The 19,157-nt window shown below is 41.9% G+C and overlaps 1 protein-coding gene across 3 annotated transcripts in view; it reads right to left on the bottom strand.

Annotated features, from left to right (window-relative positions):
* Positions 1–19,157, bottom strand: part of ABCA1 (ATP binding cassette subfamily A member 1) — a 92,126-nt gene that overhangs the window by 30,310 nt on the left and 42,659 nt on the right. For all 3 annotated transcript variants that reach the window (XM_042866134.1, XM_042866132.1, XM_042866133.1), the window contains exons 6-11: positions 18,505–18,626; positions 15,286–15,477; positions 8,341–8,427; positions 3,619–3,859; positions 2,897–3,036; positions 2,106–2,222 (exon numbers count right to left, since the gene is read on the bottom strand). In XM_042866134.1, coding sequence (XP_042722068.1) covers positions 2,106–2,222; positions 2,897–3,036; positions 3,619–3,859; positions 8,341–8,427; positions 15,286–15,477; positions 18,505–18,626 — 899 coding nt within the window. The remainder of the gene's footprint in view (positions 1–2,105; positions 2,223–2,896; positions 3,037–3,618; positions 3,860–8,340; positions 8,428–15,285; positions 15,478–18,504; positions 18,627–19,157) is intronic.

Genomic DNA, 19,157 nt, shown 5'->3' on the forward strand with positions numbered 1-19,157 from the left:
CAGTTTCTCAGAGGATGAGCTATGGTCCCACCATACGTATATGCAACACTCTGAAGTCTGAGCTGGAGCGCTTGGCACTGAAGCAGAACTGAGACCTGTCAGCAGCAATGTAACAGCATATAGGAAGGCAGCACTAACTGTAAGGACTACAGCTGAACTAAAGGAGAGGAAAAAAGTCAGCACAATACAGAAAACTAAAAACTGTAACCAATAAAAACAGGAAATTGAATTTTTTGCCAGAGTAAAGAAGAAAATGGAGAGGTGAGGGAGCTTCCCCATGAGCAGCTGTTAGTAAGGAGCCAGAAGGCACCAGGTCACATGGTTACAAAAACAGAATCACAAATTGGGAAAACAGATCAGGCCAAGCTGACAGAGAAGAGCATACAAAGAGGAAATCCGAACAAACAGGATAGGCCACACGAGCTCCCTTCTTTGCACTCATCTCTGGAGGCTCTCACTCCACTCTGACTTGCAGTGAGGGCACCACACTTGCAGCCAAGAGGCTCAGCCTCATCATCCCTGAAGCAGCAACAAAAATGAACATCAGCTTGAGATGGGGGCACATGTTGTTCTCCCTGGAGTTAGCATCAGGCTGCAAATGCCGGAGATCAGTGAGAAAAGCAATTTCCCCTACTTCTACAGAATGAAACATACCCAACCATTTCCACAGTCCAGAAAGCTAGGAACTGACAATCACCCAGCAGTACAGCAGCCTCAGGGACTTGCAAACAACAGATAAGAGCAGCCCTAAACAGGCTGCTGTATGTTTTAGCCTATCCATGTACAAGTGACCCATGCTGCATCTCTAAACCTAGCAGTATGCTGCCTGGGTACTGCTGAATCCATCAGCTGCAGCAGGCAACTGCAAAGAGACCCGTACCACTGTAACAACAAACAAAAAAAAAAACCAATGTTATCAGTCAAGTCTGGACTCATTTGAAAAAATTAAATCAATAAAACCCTCAAACAAGTAGGAATATTGATGCAATTGCAAACCAGTAACTGAATCCTGACTCTGTGACCACACCCTTCAGCAAACAGTTTGGGTTTGATTCTCACCTCTCTTGATGCCAGCATCTACAGAACTAAATTTCATAAATCTAGCAGAGGCACAGGAGTAAGGAAAATGATGTCACTGTTATCCCTAGTATGTCCCATTCAAGGGGAATTGCAATGGGACCAGTCAGAGACAATTCTGCCCATCATCACGATTGGAATAAAGTAAGAATGAACTTCAAGGCTTAAGACCTAGAGAGATCTTTGTGTAATACCCACCCAGCACAGAAGTGCAAAGACTCACTCCTCAGAATTACAACTGAGGGAAGGAGTGTGAACACAGCTTCTTGTACTTTTAACAAATAATACATACTTTACACCAACCGCAATGCTCTGGGGAGCCAACAGGCAAGCAGAAAGCATGTCAAATCCAAAGAAGACTCTCAACCCCTTGTTCATGATCTTGTAAGCGTGGCATATTGTGAAGCGATAAGTCATAGGGTGATGTTTCCTCTTTCCCTGTGACACCCAACTATTACTAAAGTGTACTATGCTAACCCAAAAAAAGTTTTCACAAGGTTTGTGCCAGATGATCACCAGGCATCTAGGTTCAGTTCTGGAACAATAATCATTCAAATCTCACTGCACCCAGTAGAGCCTGAGGCCACACAACACTTTCTAGGATCTGATCTAGGCATACGGTAGCTCACTTTGTTGCTATCATGAGAGCAGCTGCTGTAGAGAGCATTTTTCACAGAGGAGTGCACAGCATTGGCAGCTGAACCTGTCACCAACTCCACAGGTCCACAGTTTACAAAAATACCATCGGCCAGATATTTATAGAACATCAGAGCAACAGTGTGGAAGAAACAACACATTTCCCCACAGAGGTAGGTTAGAAACAGCTGTTAAACACACTCTGCTCCTGACTGTGGAAAGTTGTTAAATGGAGGAGCGCTCAGCACAACACAAGAATGGTACAGTCACAGCTTGTTTCAAAAAGAGGGTCACATGCATACTATCAACAAAGAAGCATTATCTACAATAAATATTTTATCACTGACTGCAGAAAACGATGCTTGTGTTTCTGGTAAGAACAGCATACTGACCCGAATCAGATCCATTTCCTGACTACTTTCCATAAATGTCCAGATCTTTGGGCTTATCTCCTCCCACATCCCCCCGAGGTCACGAAACACTCCCAGCTCCTGGAATGTCCTGTTCACCTGTTGGCAAAGAAGAGAGGAAGGTTATTTCCAAAACGTGGCTCAGATCCACTGCGGCTGAAAGGGTGTGCTGACCTACCAAGTACTGAGTGTTGCTTATACTCAAACAGCAATTCAGCTTCAGCAAGGATGGGAGTAAGAAAAATCTTGTGCACAGGGAAGGAAAAATACTAAGAGAAGTGCCTGTGACTGAGTAGGCTTAAGGCTTGGTGGAGAATGTTTCCTGCTTGGAGATGAAGGGCACACAGAGGCAGCCTCTTCCCATTTAATAAAAGAGGGTCTGAGGATGTTTGGGGAATTAGAGAGAACATTAGGTAAGCCACTATCAGAAATGATTAAGGATCAGCTGTTAAGCAGGCAGTGGAGAAGACCCCTCATAGTTTACCAATGTCCTTCCCAGTCCCATATCCCACATTAGAGTTGCAAAGTCTGTGAGAAATCAAAAAGCACCACTAGAAATATTTCCAGCAAGATGCAGAAACAGATTTCAGCCTGGCTTTTTCTCCTTGAGCCTTTGACAGCAAATGCATGGGAGGTGAGAGACTAGGGACACTGTGCTTTGTGGACAATCCTTTCTAGGCTTGCATTTGGACTGAATTTAACACAGAGCAGCTTAGCTGTACAGTCAGAGCACATATCTCACACTACATATCAGAGGACAGAGTTAGAGTTACCTCAGCCATGATCTTCCTTATGGCTGGTGTGTCTGGAGTGTACAAGACCTTCCCAATCAGCAAAGGCTTCAAAGCCCTCCAAATAATTCTGGAAAGTGGGCTGGATTCCAGATTCTTCATCAGCTCATTGCAATAGGGTGCTGAGGAGGAGAGGAAGGGGTGAGCAGCTGAGAAGCACTGTGACAACTGCAGGAGGCACATGCCCCATTTGTGTGCACTTTAAAGTTCTGCTGACAGCAGAACAGCAGAACAAAAAACTTCTGCTGCTGCTGCACAAACCCACAAAATGCCCTTTTCACCCTAAACTTTCACAGTTTGCTCAGCAAGTGCAGAGAATCTGCACAGTCTCTACCAATAACATGCACAGCTTATGAAATCCATTCATTGCATGACAGAGGCAAAATCTGCATAGAAAAATGACACATTTTCAAAGGCTGCATGTGACAGTGGACCCCATTTCACAGAAGGTGTCCAAACAGCCTTTCTGGATTCTACACAAGACCCTTGAGAATCCCCTGCATCTTGATACCCTCCCTGTCCTTAAGAGTACATGCAGAGAGCAACAGCTGGCTGCTCAGACAGCACATATATAGTCTTCTGAAACAATAGGGTATATGCTGACCCTCAAGATCACTTGCTTTCATCAGTGCAAGTTTGGAAAATAGTAGTCATTGCAGCCATGGAGTAGATGGGATGTTTTGCCATGACAGGGTTACACTTACTTGTGGAGTTATCATAGAAATTAGTTACATCATCTTCAGTGCTGTTGCCTCCAAAAAGTGCTTTGTAATTGTTGTCCTCATACCAGTTGAGCGATTTAATCTTGAGCCCTCCACCTTCAGGGTGGCCACACACAATACGTGACACAGCCTGGTAGATCTGTGTAGAGGAGTTTGAGGCATTCACATTGGTCAGGAACATCACCTCTTGTCTCATGTCACTCCAACTCTTCATGCTCAGCAGCTGGAGAATAAGGGGGAGAAGAATGGAAATGGGGATAGGAACTGGATTACTGAAGGGAAAAAATCCTGTCATTTTCCTTCAAATTACCCATCTGTTCTTCAACCTTACTGGATGCAGTACTAAAAAGGAGAGACCAGGGAAAGCATTTTTCCCTCCATTACAGTGGGAAAATGTAAACTCTCTTCTTTATTCTAAGTTTTCTCACACAATTTTCTGCGCGATTCCTGCTCTCCCTGAGCTCTCACATCGAAGTTACTTCGAATGTGGTTGCACAACAGCTCACATTCCAGCAGGGTCCCTTCAATCCAGGGTGGAGTGAGGCAGAAAAGGGAATAAGGAAATAACATGGAGCAAGTGCAGCTAATCAGACCCAGCCTCATTGAGCTGCAAGCCCTGGATTGCTGGTGGCATCACTTGGCACAATGCCACCGAGGTCAGCAAGCCTCCCCTGATATACACCAGGCAGAAAGTTTGACCTCCTAGGTCAGTAATGCTGCCCCTGCCCCAGTACCTCTCTCTCCTCTGTCAACTGCATTTACAGAAAACCCTGAAAACAAGCCCAGCTTGCAGCCTCAGATCTGATTGCAGTGTAAGCCTTTTCTCCACACCGTATGCAGTCAACCACAGTGAGAAGCCTTCTCTAGTCCTGTTTGCATGACACCTGGCACAGAGATGAAACACACTCATAGCTAGGAAGATGCACAGTATGGGACTCATTTATCTGGCACAGAAACAACCTGAAGAAGCTGTCCTGAACAAAAGCAGCAGGCATTGGCCTCAGACATTGTATTAACATCTCCATACTCAGGGATATGGCCTGGCTAACCACAAGGAAAAAGTCAATGCAAGTCCACAAACAGTGTTTTTATGATACCCTGAACTTCCATTCTCAGACTGGCAGGGGATGTAAGAAAACAGAGGTGTGCCCACACACACTCAAAGTCTATTTAGCTCAGAATCTCTGTGATGGTGACAGCAAGCGGATGTCAGGAAATAGGCAGGGCAAAGAACAGATACTTCCTGAGGTAACCTTCCAGATTCCAGTATTTTCATCTCAGAGAATTTGTCTATTTGCTAATGCACGGTAAACATGAATGTTTGCAAATATTTAGCATCTAGCACATCACTGGAAAGAACCTCCTCTCCCTCTCCTAAACTTGGCTGTTGTTAGCTTCATTCAGTGCCATACTTTTTGCGCTGGCACAGAGTGAATATTTCTACTCTTTTTCTCTTCTCAACTCTATACATCTCTGTCCTGTCCCCAGCTCATCTCTTTAACAGGCTGGTGAGTCCCCACATATTTCTTGTTCTGTACATGGAAGTGATTCCACTTCTTCATGTCTCCATTGTCCTTTTCTGAACTGCCAGTTCTTCTGCTGCTTTCCAGAAGCAAAGTACCTACGTCAGTACTCCATACTGAACACAAGGCAACCCATGGATTTACACGGTGTTGTGGTAACATACTCCACAGGTGGTTCTCTATTCTTACCTAAATCTTTTCCAGCATTTGATCTGATTTCTTGTCTGCTACTGAATATCAGGTGACATGAACTGTGATGCTCTTGCTGTGTGGCCCAGAATAGCTACATGCACTAATAAGGGCAAGCAGAGCTGGTGAGACACCTATTTGCAATTACTCTTCAGATGCATCTTGGAAACAACTTCTGATGGCCCAATTGCTCTGTCTTCAGAGTCACTCAAAGCCCTGTTGCTAATTTTGCTGACTGTGCCTTGGTTTAGACACCTTAATTTAAATAAAATGCAGATATTCAAAATCTAGGACAGCTGGCAAAGCCAGCCAGTGACAACCCAGAAAGCAATGGTGTCTCATAACAGATCAATCTCACTCCACCAAATGTAAACAGAGCCAGTATTTCTGGCCTTACGCTGTAGGTAAGCCTGACTCTTTGTGTTCATCTGTAGTACTGTGTATGTTTCATATGTGCCAACATCTGGACAAAAATTCTTCATGCTTAACAAAAGCTGTTTTGTGTCACATACACAAGGAGTCTCTATTTTTAGCTGCCGAAAAACACATGACACATTGATATGATGAAAGACAGCTGTGAGAACAGCCAGAACCTGGGGATTTGGTGCTTGTGTCCAGACTCGCTTCAGGCATCCTTTCATCTCCTCACTATTCGCTCCTGTCTTTGTCTGTACCCCAGTGCCAATCAGTTTGGCTCCACAGGTTCAGAATGACTGGCAGGATGCTAACATCAAGGACATGACAGAAAAAAACCTGAGCCAACAGTTGCAGTTAAATATGCTCACGTGGATTTTGGATTTGATGTTTTCTAACCAAGAAAGGCCAAGGCCACGCTTCAGGTGTGACACTTTGAGTCTCCAATTCAAATCATAGAATCACAAGGTTGGAAACGACCTACAAGATCATCTAGTCCAACCATCTTTTCATTACCACTGCTACCACAAGCACTAAGCCGTATCTCGCAGCTCCTCATCCAGGCGCCTCTTGAACACTGCCAGGGACAGTCATTCCACCACCTCCCTGGGCAGTCATTCCAGTGCCTGACCACTCTCTGAGAGAAAAAGGTGACCCTTTCTTTACCAGGAGCCCTTGGAGAGCTTCTGGTATTTTAGGCAGAGCAGACAATTCTTCCTCAGTAAAAAGTCAGCGGCTTTAGCTAAAGTGCCATCAACTCCTTAGGATAAGAAAAAGTACAGAAATAGAAAGCATAGTTAATTGCCACTGAGTGTTAACTACCCAGCAGAGGGATTGCTTTAATGAAGGTACTTTTGTGTGTAATTTTCAAAACAAAGTCTGAGCAAGCAGCTTTGTTTCATCTTTGGCACTAGCAATCTCATACTAAATATACAGAGCTGCTCTGTTCATGCCACTGGAAACGTTACTGAACTACTTCTCCCAGACATCAGAGCTGGCTGGGTGTTTCCTCACAGTTGCCCTTGCTCTCAGAGTTTAATCTGCTCTCCTGGGTTGATTTAAGGAGCAGAGTGACAAAGATCTAACCAGTCCTCACATAAAGAGACGAATATTTTCTTCAGACCAGTCCCTAATTAAAATTCCTTGCTAGAAAGGCTTCTAGACGTGGCACAAACAATAGCTCTCTCCACCCCCTCAAGCTGCTGCCCCATGAAACAAGCGAGTGAGTCCCTCTTTTTCATGCAGAAATCAGCCTGCCAGACAATAAGGAGTAACTTTCGGTCAAGCCATCTGGAGCAGCTCACACAGTACGCCAAGGAAAATGATGCCTTTGTTTGCACAGTAATGGGGCAGAATAAAAGGTAGACCTACCCAAAACAGCTGCCAAGCAAAAGGCACGCTATCCTAGGACATTTTCAGCCACATCAGCAAGCTGAGTATCACATGGTTTCAATTATTTTTATCCCAGGCAAAAAAAAAAAAAAAAAAAAAAAAGCAACACAAGGCAAGCTTAAGTGACGTAACGGGAAACAGCTGTAACCAAACTCTGAAGGGCAGCCTTCCCCCTCACCCCGGCAAGAGCTCTGCCGTGGTCTTAACTGAAGATGGTCCTGGAATCACCTTAATTTCCTAGCAGCTGAGAGCCAGCAGCAGGTTCTGAGCTGGCGTGGGACACGTGCCAGTGACTGCTGGCGGGCATGGTGCTGGCTCCGCAGCCAACCCTCCGTGGGAGGGCTGCACGCTAACCCTGAGTGACCTGCTCCTCCACATGCACGCGGGGTTACTGCCGTTCGCTGCGCGCTGCTGGCTTGACACAGGCTGGAAAGCTCGCGGAGGGGAGGAGGAGGCATAGTTTGGTTTAGATGGTTGCGATTTCTGCTAGAGGGAAAGAATGTTTTTGCCTAGTAGCAGTACTTCAGATTCAAAGTCAGAGCCAACCAAAAGCAACTAAGATATGCTTCTGGCTCTGAAAATAAAAAATGGTTTTGGACTTCTGACTCACACTAGGCATGCAGGGCTTTTGTCTTAATCCATCGTTTCACCTGCAAAAACAAATATAGTCTCTACAATGACACTATGCCTCTGCAAACCAGTGTTTTGCTGGAGCCTTTCTCTGCCAGTGTTGTGATGCCATTGCATTGGGTGTCCCACAAATAGCAGAACATAGCCTCTGCCCCAAAATACTACTTCTCTGAAGACAAATGGCAAAGAGCACCCTGTAGCTGCTAAATTACATACATCACTTCTTCCACACACCATATTCTCAAAAAACCCAGAGGCCAGTAACAAACCCTGGCATGGCTTGCAACTGACTGAAAAAAACAGAAAGGAGACAAACCTCTCAGTGCAGTTTTGCAAAGCGCTGCTAGTCAGCAGATACATTGCAAAGGTAACTGCTGAGAAAGTAAGCCTCACAGAAAACTTAATTCCTGCACCCCTGGGAGGACCCAATAGAATACATAGAAAACAGCAAGGGATTTGACTGTTTTTGACTGCACCAAGGAGAAGCGCACTCCTTGTACCTGACGACAGGTTAGGACATCTTGAGGTATTCTTCTGACACAAAAAAGCTACTTACCTCCTTGACAAGCTTTCCCAGGCTGTCCCTCAAAGCCTCCACAGTTTCTGACAGATCCCGCAAGGAGGAATTAAAGAAAAATTGTCTCTGCAAGAAGAGAGAAAAAGAAAGTGGAAGTCACTAGCAGCCAGCAGTAAGGAAATTGAATCACTGTAAACACCCTTGTAAAGAAAGGTGGTAAGGAATGTTTACAAGGCAAAGTGATTGATGGGGAAAACAGTGAGCTGGCTTTCTGTGCAACCTTGAACTTAAGCTGTCACAGGCTTCAGTGCTCCATAATGCAACAGAGACACCTGTTCCATTCCCCACAGCCTGGGCACATAGATACCATGATAGCCATAGCCATCCCAGTAGGATGCTACGTGTATGTATATATGCTTACAGCATAAATGATGGCTTTTATTTCAGGTCAGAGAACAAGGACAGCCTATAAGGCAATATGCCAACTGACCTGAAATCCTGTAAACCAGTCCTAGGAAGGGGAAATCAAGTATATAAAAAGGGAGGGAAATACCAATTGGTAGACAAGAGATTTCAGTGGGACTCCCCAGCTCAGATGCTCAGAAATCTTGCCACACAGTACATTTTACCTTCAGATAATATTAATCACCTAAATCCTCCCATCAAGCCTTGATATTTTCAGACTAAATCAAGGATATATTTTAAAAGAACCTGGTTTTGTAAAGTAACTGCCACCAGTACACCACCAAAAGAGAAATAGTCGTAAGTTTCCAAAGATGGATAGCACACCTTTTTGAAACTGCACTGCTCTAGGATTTCCTTGCCTTAGGGGACCCACTGAAGACAGCTCTTTCTTTACAATTGCTCTCCATATAACTGATATGCCTGGGTTTATCTCTCGTTCTTTCTACTATATTTCTGTATGTTAAAGCACAACCACGTATGTGAAACATTTCATGCAAGAGAAGCATCAAGATCTTCTAGCCTAATAACATGGACACAATCCTTTTTTTCAGAGAAAAGAGGATTAAAATGATTTTCTAAGATTTCACATTCATAACGACATTTGAAAAGCATGCTAAGGTTACAGCACTGTGACACAAAGGAATAGTGGAGACCCTTGATTTTAGCAGAAATCTTCTGGGCTGAAGCCTTCTATTTTCATATCTTCCCCATGGCAATCTCTGGAAGCAAAGTCTGGAGATGTTCATATGTTCTAGCTGATATGTTGAAGGGTAGTAAGCTGGTAAGTGTCAGCTGGTGCAAATGGCACTGTTCCACTGATCTGCTGCTGAGGTATTTATACCTAGCTAACAGGTGAGTGCTCAGTTCAAGCCTGCTTCAAAGGAAGCTGTAAATTCAGGGAGGCTCTCAATAACTTTCACTGAACACAGGCATTAAGGTTCAGATGAACCATAACCCAATCCAGCTAGAAGAGAAGTAGTTCAAATTCCTGCAGGCTAAGACCTTCAAGACTTTTTTGAAGGAGTATAGCTAGCAAATAATCAAAGCTGTGTAGCTACATTACCACTTTAGCAATGAGATGAGGGAGAACATCCTAGATTCATGCAGTAGACAAGCCTGGTCAGCTCCATTCACCTCATCCAGCTCTGCAAGGAATTTGTGCTGTTTATGATGATTCGGGGATAGGGCAGATGAGGAAGAGTTTTCTGATGATACTAATTGGTTCAGAGTAGTGAAAGTCAAAAGTGAATTGCAAAGGATTAGTGAAAGGATTCATGTTGACATGCTGTTATAATATGCCAAATAAAATTCAGTGCTGCAAAGTAAAGTACATGCAGAGGAGACAGTTCTACCTTGAAATATCCCTGGATACCTACTGTCACTCAAAAAAGAGATTTTAAAATTAGAATGAGATCTTAAGCATAGAATGATAATACAGGTCAACATAAATATAAATCCACAATCCATTCCTATTTCTCAGGAACTAAGTGCCATTTTGGATCCTCCACCTCTAAAAGAATACAAGTACAGAAAAGGACTGCAAGCACAATTAAGATACAAATGGCTTCTGAAGGAAGAACAACAGCCCACAGTTCTTCCAAAAGAAACTGTAATGACAGATACAGGATATGACAGAGGTCTGCAGAATTACAAGTGGGATGGAGAGTGTGAATAGGAGATGATGGTTCACCATGCCTCATCATACAGGAATAGAGGACTTCCATTCTGAAGATCAGTTTAAAACAAACCAATAGAACTACTTCATAGACAACTCAGCCAAAATGGAGAAATTATGCAGATGTTATGCAGTGCTGAAGAAAAAAGTTAACATGGTTTTGAAAAAGACTGAGAAAACTTCATAAAGAAAAAAAGCTTACCAAAACTACTGAACATTAAGATTCTAGTAGTAACTGAGGAAGTAGCACTGCTGGAGTGGCATTCAAGGGAAACAGAGCTGAACAGAATCTTAGTCCTATCCAGTATGCAAGACTTGTGTGAATTATGACACTCAAGGAGTTTTTAAATACGCTAACGATATGACAAATGTCATCAGTTTCTCTGGAAAATAACTTTTTGTAGTGGCTCTCAGTAGTCTTCACATTCAAAAGTGCCCTCTAAATTCAGTACATTTAAAGTAAGATCACTCCCACTGTGACAGTGTATTTACTAGGTGGCTGCACTAAAACAGTGTGGGGGTAATGACATGTTGATGTCATTATGAAAAGCTGGAAAACATCACCTGTCTTCTCTAGGCACATGGCAGAAAGAACATTCTTACAGGTTTTGAACAGAACTGCCCCCATACAATTACTGTGCTAGCAGCTGGTAAGTCTTGCCTTCATCTAGACCTGTCCTTTAGGGCATGCAAATCTCTCAGTACTCTGGAGTTACACACTGCATTGACTTAATTCTGTGCTTGCATGTGTGCACTTACAGGACTCAAATTAGGGAAATACTTCAGGTAACTACAGTTGATTGCAAAATCAAGAGAAGCACTGAATATACCTGTCCTCTCCTGCTCAAAGCGATACGCAACTGTTTAATATGCAGGAGAATACATCTGTATTCAAAGTGTCAAAAGGTCATAACATAATCCAGTTATTTGTTACATCACAACACCTAAATGCCTTTGTTCAGCAACACCACTCTGCTGTGTTTGCTTTGAAATAGTTACCACAGTTTTACGCTGATCTTAGTGGAAACTTAACACTGAACTTTGCAGAAAAATCACATGCTTTATGTTTCTGCTTTTGTTTCCTGGGAGTGGAAGTCCGAAAGTACAGCTGCTTGAAATGATGATGTCATTGTGCTCGACTGAAAACACTCAAAAGAGCAAGGAAAGCCACAAGCTCAACTACAGCATGTATTTACATTTTCTAAAGCCATTTTCTCAACTGAAATGCACTTATTATTCGATGCTTAGTTCACGCTAATCATATGACAAAATACCAACTGCATTATGAAGGGAAAAGAACAACTGGATTTTCATGTGCTCACCCATACTCCTTCCAGGACCAGTACAGTACACGAGCCACAACATATTTATGACTTATTGCAAACCACTGGAAGTGAATGCAATGAAGCCCTTCTCGAGAAGCACTGCAGAGATGAAATCCCACAGGAGCAGTTTCAATTGTCTCTGTCACTTAACTTCCTCCCCTCAAGTTGTTTACAAAACTGGACAGGTTTGAGAAGGTAAAAGCTGTTGCACAGACAAGTAATTTTATGCTCTAAGAGCCCTTTCCCAGAACAACATCAGTCTGTTGGAATACCTCTGACTTATTGACACCATTCTTGGTAAGTATGGGATCCTGTAACCTTCCCCAAATTGCAGAGTTCTTCCACAGGATAACTTGCTGGTCAAGCACAGAGAGAAAGTTGAAAAGAAAAACTGCATACATGGTATTAGGGGTTCTATTTCTCTGTTTTTTCCCCAAATAGCTTATCCTGCCTCAATTCATTTTCACTGAGCACATCCAGTGGAAGACAAACCTCAAGAAGACAAGCTTGCAATCATCCTTTACACAGTGTCCTAAGGTCTTCAGTTCTTATGTTGGGAACAAGGTCTTCATGGATGAAAACTGGCACATGAGTCCTGGAAAACTGAATTTGGCTTTTATAAACACGTGTTGCTTCCAGTGGAGTGAATAGTCCATCCAGAAGTGAAGTGGATCCTCTGCCATGCGGGTCTGTGATTACTTCCTAATTTAATTCCATGTTTCCACCAAAACAGCCCAGCCCAAATAAGTCCTTATGTAACAGAGAACAAGGAGGCACACCTGAACCTCCAAAGCCTATGCCATCTTGACTTTGTATTTTTACCCAAGAGAGCCAGCTAAATGAAAGTCACACAGAGGATGAACTGCAGAGCTAGAAAGCTTCATGTACAGTTTTAATTGGAAGTCCTTTATCTTTACTGTACTAGTCCAATTTGTGCAAAGTTCAGGCTGTTCTGGATAGAAGAGATGAGGAGGTATGCAAAGACAAATGTTCAGATTTTGCCTATTTTTTAAAACTTTCTTTGCACTGCTGTGACATTCAGGGCTCATGCAATTCACTGTGCAGCTGTAGTAATTTTCTTTTTAAAACTGTGCTCTGTTCAAAATTTGCCAATAATTACTGTCTTGCTATGAGTTACCTGAACACTTACTTCTCCCTCAGGCTGCAAGTGCATAGAATGCTTACGGATGGTAGAAGCAAATGATGGCATAGGGGTCTCAATCCAAACACGCACACTCCAACTACCGGGCTCCCAGTCTTGTACCAACCCCTTCTTCATCCTTCACCACAGTCATGTTAGTCACTTATAATCCAGAACTGATTCCCTAATGCAATTTGCTGCACGGTCTTGCAGAGAGAACAGCAAAGAGGAATGTAGATAGGCAAGAACAAACACGTGGATGCTGCCTTGAGTTTTCCGGATGAAGTGTTCAAGAAACTACAGCCAGTCTACTGTCCAGATATTTAAGTGGAAAAAATTGAGTGTTACTGTTGAAGACCTCAGTACCACATTTATAGAATTCTTGTATGTTGTTGAAAGTCCCCATCACCCTAACAGTATCAACCTATTATTTTAAGATGCTTTTTCTCTGACTCTTCAAAAACCAGTAGAGATCATGTCTCATGAGCCACAAAACAACCTCTAAATTTCTGTACTACTTGCATCTGACTTGGCCCTTACTTTCACTTACTAACATCGAAGAGATTAAGCAAAAAATTAAAAACAAATCTCTGGGACAATCAACTTGCTACTTTTGGTTTGAAGGCTCTGCAGTGGATAGAGTGCATGCTAGCTTCAGTATGCTTTTCCAAGATTTGACCCCCAGTGCCTTTAATGATAATCTATTAATCAAAAGCATTCTTTGTTTAAGAACAAAAAGTCCATTCTTTGTTCCAAGATGTTACTGCAGGTCAAAGCAGTTTTTTTAGCCTTTAAAGCCACTAAGTTTCAAATGCGTTGACATGATCCTAGTAATATTTTATTCATTTTGCCATTTTGAAGCCTGTTGGTCTTATTTCACTAAGGCATTACAGTAGATTTTACTAGCCTGTTAGACTTCTCTGAAGAAAACTATGGACCTTTATAAGATAGTGTACAATTCACAACAGGTTTACTGCTGGCTTCATGGCTTGGGCTTTTGTGAAGCCGAGATCATGAACAAGCTTCTCAGAAGTCAGCCGAATTTGCACATATTGTCTTTTATCTACATGGCTGTTGCCAGGAGACACAATCACAGCTGCTTATAACTGTTTTCTTTCAGCAGTAAACAATACAGATGTAATAACAGAGACACAGATAAGTTGTGTATCTGCTTTTGTAAAATGTAAAGACTTTCAAAAATGAGAAAAGTGATGCTCAGTCTTCTGGAGGGCCCAGAAGATCACTGCTGAGTGGTACTAACTGGCAACTTTTATTCCACTCAGTCTTAAAAATCTCTGAATGATTTAAAGTACATGCACAAATATACATATAACTGTACATAAGAAAATGCTTATAGCCATCAATTTTCAAAATAGCTCATTTTTGTTTCAGGAACGATTTCAATATGGTTACCCCATCTCTCAATACTTTTGATCTTCTAGAAAGAAAGAACAAATGTGGATGAAGGACATATGGAAAACAGAAAATGAGCTGCAGAGAAAGGTAGATGACCACAGTGTACTGCACTGATCAGTAACGTGACTCCAGTACTTGTTAATGATCTCTCTTTGACTGGGGACAAAGCCAAACAAGTGGTACATGACTTTCTGATCTGAAAGGCTCATCGAACCTGGAAAACTCCCACAGCTGAAGTTTATTTCTTCCAGTACAGACAAGAAAGTGTTTGTTTACGACTGAGTTCTGTGGTCCCTTCCCTCTGATACTTTCACCGCTAACCTCTAAAAACTTTTGCCTTTGTCCAGATATTGTGGACCTAATATAAAGCATCCTTTCTGTGCTTTGGATAAACAGCTAATTCTGCTCCAAACTCCAAATACCCCATAAATTATGTGTTTTCTTGAAATTCAATGAGTTTTGAAGCACTTGCTCCAAAATCCATTTAATTGTTCAACTTTTCAAACAGTACTTAAAAGCTGACTCTTTCTTTGAATTAAATCTGCTCAGAGGTTGTGGCCTGCTACTGGCTAGAACTTCTGCACTCAGTGACCCATTGGTAATTGCAGAGATGAATTTTCGGTACTCATCAGGAGTTGGTGTAACATTTGTGGTAACTTCAGCTGAGATACTACATTTGACCAAAACACAGTGACAATCAAGCATTTGTATGTTACTACACAACATAAATATTCTCCTCTTGACAAATTAAATATAGTTTACATGCATTTACACTACGCAAATAACACTGCAACAGAAGGGGCAGGAAATTCAAGCTTCAGAGTTAAAGACTACAGTTCTTCTTTCTCATACCAACAAAGAATTCACTCTGAAAATACAGTGATAAATTCCCAGATTGAAACCCCTTGAAAATATCACAGTGTCAATGACTGCATTCTCAGAAGTGTGACCAGCAGACTCACCTGAAGAGGCTTCAAAGGATTCAGGTTAGCACGGAAGGATTGCTCAGCTGCATGGAGTGTTTCCTTTGGTAATGTGCAAAGGAAGGCTTCAGAGTCCATGGCCACTGAGCGATTTTGGATTGTAAGAAATTCAGACAGCGCTGAGCTATTGCAGAGATCTCGTAGTTGCATTCGGTAACCAGACACTATGACCTAGAAAAGCAAGAAATGCACATGAATCTCCCCACGTGCAGGTTTCATTGCACAAAGCTGGTTATCACCTCTACAGAACTAACCATTCATCGTAACAATTCCAGATAGAGGGAAGAGGGCATTTTTCTCTACAAGTTGCAAGACCTTGACCCATACGCAACTCTAAATTCCAAGAAAAACATGTTTCCCTTCATAGTACATGGAGAAAAAATGCTGGAGGAGGCAGGTCTTTCTCCACATTCCTGCACACGTGCACAGAGCAACAGTAATCCTGTCCTCCACAGCAGCCATCTCCTGCAACCAATGGCACATGCATTTCCCAATCTTCAGTCTTCTGGGAAGTGAGCCATAGAGACAAAAAAAAAAAGGCTTGTGTCAAGACACAAGTCTGGCAAATATATGTGAAGGGCAACAGACCTATGTTCCAAAATCCTTAGCTATATGTATTTGCCAGTCACATTTTCTGTGTGGTCAGGATCAGGATCACCTTCTCCTGTAGCTCTGATACATCTCTTTACTAATAGCCAAGATAAGCATTTTGCAATGTTTTGGGGCAGATAATCTACTACCAAAATAAGAATTATTCTAGCGACTGCAAAAAAACAAGAGATAAGATCCTAGAGTCTTTTTTTAAGGCATATTTTTATTTAAGGTGATTGATTGCTAGTGGATAAGTTTTACTCATCTGCAAGGAATCACCTTGTTTGTGAAGAAAATGCATTAAATTGTTCTGAATAATCACAAGTACCTTTCAGCCCTGATAGCCAAGTTTGTTACTTTACAAAGGTCAGTACAGCATCTGGATTTGCTGAACAAAAAAATATGTACCTGGCAAACAGATACACACTTCATAAAGATGATGAACACACGGAAAATCTGGAATCTTATTTTGAAAAGATTATTTGTTTGCCTTGGGGCTAGATGGAGTTAATTTTATTGTGAACACGCTGTGAACAACAGCTTTATGGTTCATATCTTCTGTTCTTCTGTAATACCCAACACGAATTGCCCAACCTCCAGCAACAAATAAAGAGAATTGATTTACATCCCAGAAGAGTTAACAATTCCTGAATCATGCTGGGTAAGTCTGAGAATTTTCTTGTCTTTCAAAACCAAAAGGGCACCAACAATCCAGGAGAAAAAAAGTGCACTATGTTCAGAAAACAAGCAGATGAGATTGAAATTTCTAACGCAACACTTATGCAAACTTTTAACTTTAGTCTGCATCCAGATGCCAAAAATAGGATGTTTCTACGCTGTACACTGGGGTGAATAAACAGAATAGTTCCTGCATCAAGACAATGCAAGACAATAGCCTTCTGAAACAGACCTTTTTTTTTTTTTTATGCCAGCATTATTAGTATCACTTCATAATCATGCTCAAGAGAGGATATTTCTATGGAACTGGGATGAGTTTCAGGAGATGTGGGCTCAATGAAAAACAACTTCCCTGAGTGGTCATACAGAAAATCAACGTGTCTCAGCGTTCACTCAGAAAACTACAGAACTGTAGAATCACCAAGGTTGGAAAAGACCTCCAAAATCATCCAGTCCAACCATTCGCCAACATCAATATTTTCCACTGAACCATGTTCCTTACTGCAACATCTAAATGTTTCCTGAACACCTACAGGAGTAATAACTCCACCACTCCCTAGGCAGACTGTTCTAGAGCCTGTCTCAACACCTGATCACTCTTTCAAAGATGTTTTTCCTAATGTCCAATCTGAATCTCCACCAGCACAACATGAGTCCAAAACGAGGAGGAACAAATCCTTCTACCATCCTCAGTCACTGTTCATATTTTTGTCAGTTTTACCAGTACTAGCACAATCAAAATGGCAGTCACATGGTGCAAGATCAGAGCAAGCATTTCTGCCTGCTAAAAAATCTGTTTGCTTTTCCATCACTTGAGGGAGAATGAGTACCTAACCAGTTCAACTCTTTTGGTCACTCTTTTCCAGAACCATCCATACCATGTTTTAATTTACTATGAATTTCAACCAAATTTGTTTCAAATAAAACAAAACCTGTTATTTAGAACAGGTAAAAAATTTTTCCACTCCTCTTAGTACAACTTATCTATAACTTTTATGTTTAGCTGTCAAACTGTGCTGAAGCAGATGGCTTGACAGAAGCCACTGAAGGGTGAGACAATATGTGCAAGCAGGCAAGATCTGTAACTACATGAAAACAAAGTTTGAAAGAACTATTCATCACTCCATTTCAAAGAAGAGATCTGGTCTGGAGCTGGGAAGCACACTGGATGGTTTTCCTTCTCCTCCTGCAGTCACAGTGACTTAAGAGGACCACAGGTCTTCTTTTGAAATCTGAAGCAACCAGATCTGATTCCTGCAGCAGAAAGGATGCTGGCAAGAGGTGGACCAATTCATGCAGGCTAGTAAAAAAAATACTCTGAGCTTGACAGTGATAGACAGGGCCTCCAGTCCAGTCACAGCAGCCTATGTCTAGAATAACAATCTAAGAATAACAAAAGAGTTTCACATGAGATCACATGTGCTATACAACATATTGTCTTTCTTGAAGAGTTGGTCACAGAACAAAAAACATACTTCCCTCTGCTGCACAGGAATCCATGGCAGAGTGGCACACAAACCATAATCCAGTCCATGCTCAGCAGCAGAACAAAAACAAGCACTTTTTTTTATTTCTAATCAAAGAAGAACAGTTCCAGCAGCACTACTGACACAACTAATGTTTCACTGGGTGGGGGGGAAAAAAAAAAGAAACGGGAAAGAGGAAATTCCATTTAACCTGAGGGATACGAGGCTACTTTCTAATGCTGATCAAAATACTTTCATATGGGTCTTAGAGTCCTTTTACAGTTTACAAAAATAAGACAGTAAGTTGAGCATTAGGAGGAGGAGGAGGAGAGAAATGAGGATTACATTCCTCTGTTTTTGTACAACACCTAGCACAGAGAGGTCCTGCGCTGTGGATTCTCAGCACAACAATTAAACAAACAATATAGTAACCATTATAATAGTGGTTGAAAGTGCTTTTTACCTTCTGGAGATTGACCTCTGCATTCAGTAGCTCCTCTACTGCAGAAGATGGCATGGACACATTACGATGGAGAAAGTCTGAGAACGTCTCATTTTCAACCAGGAAATCCCGAAGCTTCATGTCTGCAAGGTGACACAACAAAGCAACATTTTAGTCAGTGCAAAGCCAAAAGGAAATCAATGTGAGAGCATTGGACAGGAAAAGCAAAAGCTGACAAATAGGGGAGAGGGGATTACATAAACAATAGCACAGAGAAAGCAGGAGCTGCTTGCAAATGCTCTGTAAAGAACGGTAATTTTTAGAGATGTCAAACTATAATGCCTCTATCTAAAAAAATATAAAAGGAATTTTTAAGATCAATTTTGTTTACTGTGTGGAATCAATTTGCATGCATGCTGATCAGAAACAGAAGCAATGGAGCAGACCAACCTGTCCCCCTGCTCTGGGGTGAAACCTATTCCAGTGTTAGCCTTGTACAAAGATGGAGCTTCTCTTAATCCCTATGTTGTGATTGAATGCAGGAACCAGCTGGTTCATGGACCTTGGAGGGATTTACTGACCTGTGTTTAATGCTAATATTTAATGCTAATAGTAACTACTGGATGCACTCTACACAACTACTATTTGTACTCTACAATAAACTATGTCACAGT

Source organism: Lagopus leucura, unplaced genomic scaffold (genome assembly GCF_019238085.1).
Source record: "Lagopus leucura isolate 7727_CA_CO unplaced genomic scaffold, USGS_WTPT01 Super-Scaffold_810, whole genome shotgun sequence".
Classification (NCBI taxonomy): Eukaryota; Metazoa; Chordata; class Aves; order Galliformes; family Phasianidae; genus Lagopus; species Lagopus leucura.